The 5,948-nt window shown below is 46.6% G+C and overlaps 1 protein-coding gene across 1 annotated transcript; it reads left to right on the plus strand.

Annotated features, from left to right (window-relative positions):
* Positions 1-1,670: 1,670 nt before the first annotated feature.
* Positions 1,671-3,151, plus strand: LOC124427498. The gene is made up of 3 exons (XM_046970493.1): positions 1,671-1,889; positions 1,965-2,689; positions 2,740-3,151. Exons 1-3 carry the CDS (start codon positions 1,671-1,673, stop codon positions 3,149-3,151), a joined length of 1,356 nt encoding a protein of 451 aa, XP_046826449.1.
* Positions 3,152-5,948: the final 2,797 nt, after the last annotated feature.

Raw genomic sequence — 5,948 nt, forward strand, 5'->3', positions numbered from 1 at the left:
CAAACGAAAGGTAATGTAGTTGTGGCACGATTTTATCCAAGAAGTGCCTTCCAGGAAATGGTTTACAGCACTTCCAAATATTTACAGTTCTCGCTCGACTTTTTTCTCAAATACTATGAGTAAACATGACTTTACGGAGATTATGAGATTTATTCGATTTGACGACAGATATCAACGAAGCCAATGGTTACAAACCGATAAATTCGCTATGATTTCCGAAGTTTGGTACAAGTTTATTGACAACAGTCAAAATTGTTATAAACCAGGACCATATATTATTATTAACGAACAATTGTTTCAACGAAAGCAAGGTTTTAGATTCACTCAATACATGCCCAATAAACCGGACAAATTTGGTATAAAATTTTAGTTAGCATCCGATGTACGTAGCAAATATATAATAAACGGCTTTCCTTATTTGGGAAAAGATGAAAGTAAAGAACCCTCAGTTCCTCTTGGAGAGTTTGTCACTATGAAATTAGCAGAATCGTATGTAGGATGTGGAAGAAATGTAACCACGGACAACTTTTTTACAAGCCTACCTTCAGCAACAAAACTTTTAGCAAAAAAAACTACGATTGTTTGAACAATTAGAGCAAATAGAAAAGAGCTACCAATACTGGCAAAACTGAAAAACGACGACATAGCACTTTTTTGAATCAAACTCTATTGCTCAAATAATTGTATGTTGACAATTTACAAAGTTAAAGAAAGAAAGTTCTAATTCTCAGTTCAATGCACAACCCCGTACAAGTTGAAGAAAATGACAACCGAACACCGGAGACAATTCAATTGTATAATAGCACCAAATTTAGCGTAGATGTGGCAGACCAAATGGCCAGAAATTATTCGTTAAAATCTATATCTAGGAGATAGTCTTTGCAAATATTTCTTAATATCTTGGATTTAACCGGGATAAATGCATGAGTGTTATATAAAGAAACTACGGGAGGAGAAATTACAAGACAGGAATTTCTATTCCAATTGGCAGAAGAGCTTGCCATCGAAAACTAACAAGAGCTCGGTAAAGAAAATCAACCAATACCCATCGCAAGTACAAGTACAGGTTCCCGTGAACGGAAGACATGTTAGATAAGGTATTTTAAAGTTAATAAGACGAACAAAATCTGTCTAAAATATAAAAAGTACGTATGCGGGAAATGTACAGTTGAGAAGCCCATTTGTAAAAAATGCGACGAAAAAGAATAAAATGAAGATTATGTACTCTTGAATAAAAGAAAATATATTTTTATATTGGTAAGCTGGCTATTGGTTTGCATTCAATATTGAAAAATATAAGTAGCGAAAGACCGGTCATTTGATCGGTCGCGGTAGGAATAGGTATATGTGAAGTATCGGTAGGAATAGTGTTAAAGGTCGGCTGAGTGCTGGTCGGCTTCGTCAGCTGCAAGGTCAGGCGAAGAGCAAAAGTGTGGCGATGCTACCGCTGTCTCGACTATGGTCACTATAGCGCCTCGTGCAAGGGCTCTGATCGCAGTAAGTTTTTTCTGCGGCGGCACGGGGCACAAGATACAAGACTGCAATGTCAGCGAGCCTACTTGCTTCTTGTGCTCCAATAGCGTTGATGAACCTAAGAAGCACCTGGCGGGATCAAGGGCCTTCAAAGTTTTCCAGGAGGCCCATGCAACAGCCAACAAGAGGAAAACAGGATGAGAGTACTTCAGGATAATCTCAATAGGAGCAGGACGACGCACCACCTTCTAACCCAGCACTGCTCTGAGAAACAAGCTGATATCGTTTTAATCAGCAAACAGTACCAAGACAGAGCAGGATTAGGATGGTACGCAGACGAATTAGGCACCGCGGCCATCTGGATCAGAGATCCCCGACAAATAAATGTGTCGGATCAAGGTTCCGGATGCGGATACGTTTGAGTGAGACAAAACTCGACGACTTATGTCAGTGCATATCTCACCCCGAACGACCGGATCGACGACTTCCAGACCAAACTGGACGATCTGGAAGAAGCGCTGCGGGAAATGCAAGGGGATCTCATTGTGGCTAGAGAACTCAATGCCAAAGCTCTCGAATTGGGGGAGGCCAGGCTGGACTCCAGAGGAAGACGAATCATGGAGTTGGCGTCGAGACTAGAGATATCAGTACATTACACAGGCTCGACACCAACCTTCCGTAGGCCTGGCTACAGAAAGACGATGCCGGACGTCACTCTAGCCAACGAACAACTTGTGGCAAGAGTCGCAGAATGGCGGATTATTGAGGATTATACCGGGAGCGACCATCAGTACATCCTATTCGATGTACACGATAGGAGGCCAGCAGTGAGAAGTGCAGAAAGACCCCCACGGTGGAACATTGCAAGAATGGACCGAGTGAGGCTGTCTTTGGTCATTGAAGGAGGATGGAGATCCCTTCAAATTGCTTCCGCGAGTCTATCGCCACCAGAACAAGCCAGGATGATTGCTGCAGCAACTATGCAGCTCATCCAAAAGACTTGCGCGATAGCGGTGCCAAAGAAGAGCACGAAACGGCAGAGGCATCCTGTATACTGGTGGATGAACGAGATCGCAGAACTTCGCAAGAAGTCCTTAAGGCCTCGCCGGTTAGCACAACGAGCGAAGAGACGCGACCTCGACGCTGCCCCCTTAGCCGCAGAGTATCAAGCAGCCAAAAAATTACTCAAGAGGACCATCAACACTAGCCCGCGACGGTGCTGGAAGGAGCTGGGCCAAGATATCGACCAGAATCAATGTGGATTAGGGTACCAGATCGTCATTCGCAAGCTGGGGACTTACAAACACGGAATTCCTCAGGACGCGAGGACCCTGGTAACATCGTTCATAGCCTATTCTCCTCACAGCCGAAGAGTGAGATTAGCTCGGCTGCGTCTGGCAGCATCGAAGCGCCACAGTTTACGGAGAGGGAAATACTCTGGGCCGCATCTTCCATGCGGAACGATAGAGCTCCAGGACCAGACGGCCTTCCAACGGAAGTAATGAAAGCCGTTGCGATGACTCATCCTGAGCTCTTGTTAAACATGTATAACTTGTACCTCAGGGAGAGCAACTTCCCCGCACCGTGTAAGAAAGCGAGACTTGTGCTCATAAGCAAGGGCAAGGGTCCAGCAGATTCCGCTTCGTCATACTGGCCTATATTTATGCTGCACTTATGAATTACCATTCTCACCCTTTGTGTCTGCTGGCACAGAAATAGACGTGAGAAATGCCTTCTACTCCTTCTGGTGGGACTTGGCAATGGAAGCGTTCGAACGTAACTTCAGTCTCCCGGAGTACCTACTCCGAATTCTCGGGGACTACTTAAACGAGCGCTTTTTAGAATATAATACAGGCGATGGTCCGAGAAGCTTAGAGTTGACATCGGGGACAGACCAGGGCTCCATACTGGGACCGGATATATCGAATATTTTCTAGGACTGTATCCTACGTATGGTAGGCCCTGAAGGTGCTTTCTTGGTTGGGTACGCAGATGACATTGCAGTTGTCATATCTGCAAGAGACATGGAGGGGGCACAGCTGCTGCTCTTCCATGTCATGCGCAGAGTCATCTTCTGGATTGAAAACCACGGGCTATCCCTTGTAGTCCAGAAGACAGAGATCGTGCTACTTACGAAGAAGCACATCATAACCTTGCGCAGCTTCACCGTAGGAGTCGCGGCGGTCTAGACTAAGTCCGCTGTCAAATACTTAGGTATAATGTTCGACAACAAGCTCAATTTCGGACAGCACATAATTAGGGCAGCTGACAAGGCGGTAAAAGTACTAGCCTCGCTTGAGGTGCGCTACCGAAGCAGTGTTGCTGTATGGCACGGAGGGCTGGGCAGAGGCGCTGCGATATGAAACATACCGCAAGCGCATAGCGGCGGTACAGAGGAGGGGCGCTCTCCGAATCGCGTGCTCCTACCTCACGGTCTCTGAGCCTGCGGTGGTAGTGGTTGCGGGGTTAATCTCGATCAATCTACTAGACCAGGGGAAGACAATTCGTCCATCAGCAGATGCTCGTTCTGGGAAAGGAAGAGGCATCAAGGTTCGCCAGCATCGAGACCTGGAAAAGCAGATGGGAACGAGAGTCTAGGTGCAGTTGACCGCCCGACTCATCAGTCGGCTCGACAGCTGGCTAAACCGGGAGGCAGGGGAGATCGAATTTTACCTCACCCAATTATTGACAGGACATTGTTTCTTCTGCTCCTACCTCGCAAAAATGAGGAAGGTTGCAGACGGCAACTGCCCCTATAGCGACTCGACCGTCAACGACGCCTACCACACATTCTTCAAATGTGCACGGTGGAGCGACGAACGTCTCGCCTTGGAGCAAGACCTCGGAGAAATCTCGCCGGACAACGTTGTCCAGAAAATGCCTCGAGTCCAGGAGAGGTGGAACAAGGTGGAACAAGGTGACCAAGGTATGTCAGAGACATCTTGCAAAGGAAAAAGAAGGAGATGTTCGGCCCATAGATGCGCCGCCAACGTTGCTCCAGTCTCCTGCACCGTAGAACCGAAGGTAGAGTCCCGTATAGGGAACTGATGTGGTGACGCATCCCGAAGTAATTGCACATGGAGGTGCCGGGATGGTTTCACTATACCACTTGGTTGGATATGAGTTCAGTCGGTAGTGCCAATTCTAACGGTGAGCCCGAAAATTCAGGGACTTAAATGAGGGACCCAAAGGGTTCCTATGGCCAACGGAGTCCCTAGGTTAGTGCATAAAATATGGCATTCTCAGACCATCAAAAGAATTATTATTATGATTATAATAATAATAATAATAATAATAATAATAATAATAATAATAGTAATAATAATAATAATAATAATAATAATAATAATAATAATAATAATAATAGTCGCAGTCCGAAAATTACGATAGAGTCCGCCATCATCCATAGACTATATAGAAAAGCAATATTGTCTCCTCGAAATTAATAAGCACATTTATACACTAATTAAACGATAAATAATCAACTCCCACTATTGATTATTATCACAGTTTGTTCACCGCACTTTAATTAACGGGTGGGATATAAATTTTTCCTCGGCAAAGCACTTTTTACCAGGAAATTTTTCATAACGTGCAGAGCACGATGCGACACGTCTTTCCCGTATGGCAGCCATGTTGGAACTTCCCAAGGCCGACAGTATATTGTGAAGGTGGGCACCGGAGGGGTGCCTGCACCTATGCTACCTCGCCCATTAGGGCATACGCTACGGTTCTACCCACAGACAGCAGCCACCACTGCGAAGAAACCGGATTCGGAAAAACCCAAAACTCCTGCCGGCGGGCAGGGTGAGCGGTTTAGCCACGGTTGACATCCTCACAGCAACGAATCCCTACGGTGATGCCAACCGCGCCCACGGGGAACCACGGGGAGGCCCACTCACAGTACCACGACCCTAGGTACTCGTTCCGTAGGATGGGATGGGGTCGGAAGGATTGTAGGATGAGGTAAGAGTTGTGAGGGTGTGTGAGAAAAAAAAAAAAAAAAAAAAAGGGAGACGCGCTCGAGCGACTCCGACCCTATCCTGTTCGAGAGTGGGTTTACCTGAGAAGATTACAGGCTCCCACCCCCATCACCGGGACTCCGACAAGCCCAGCTGAACAGGACTTACGAAACTAACAACCCTTGATAAGGAGGGTTTCTTTACAATAATCCGCGAAGAGAGAGAAGGCCTCTGCCGTGGAGACAAGATGTCTCGCTGCTTCGGGCCAGCTTCTTTCGCGAAGAATTTCCTCCAGAGCAACTCTCTGGGGGTCAAAGACCGGGCAGTCGACGATGTGGTGCAAAACCGTGTCCTCTTCGCCGCACTCGCAGGTTCCTTCCGTCGTTATGTTCAGCGCCTTTAGTTTCGCCTTGAAGGCGCCGTGACCTGAAAGAAACTGAGATGTATAATGGTTAGGGGAGATGAAGCGGGCACCCATCCTTGTCTTGATGTCCGGGAAGTACGCGTGTGTGA

This window comes from Vespa crabro, chromosome 10 (assembly GCF_910589235.1).
Source record: "Vespa crabro chromosome 10, iyVesCrab1.2, whole genome shotgun sequence".
Classification (NCBI taxonomy): Eukaryota; Metazoa; Arthropoda; class Insecta; order Hymenoptera; family Vespidae; genus Vespa; species Vespa crabro.

Bases quoted from the DNA above. Each gene is read 5' to 3' on its own strand.
- LOC124427498 (XM_046970493.1), top strand. From the start codon at position 1,671: ATGAGAGTACTTCAGGATAATCTCAATAGGAGCAGGACGACGCACCAC. The intron at 1,890-1,964 runs GTTTGAGTGAGA...GACGACTTCCAG, and splicing joins AAGGTTCCGGATGCGGATAC to ACCAAACTGGACGATCTGGA. The intron at 2,690-2,739 runs GTGCTGGAAGGA...AATGTGGATTAG, and splicing joins ATCAACACTAGCCCGCGACG to GGTACCAGATCGTCATTCGC.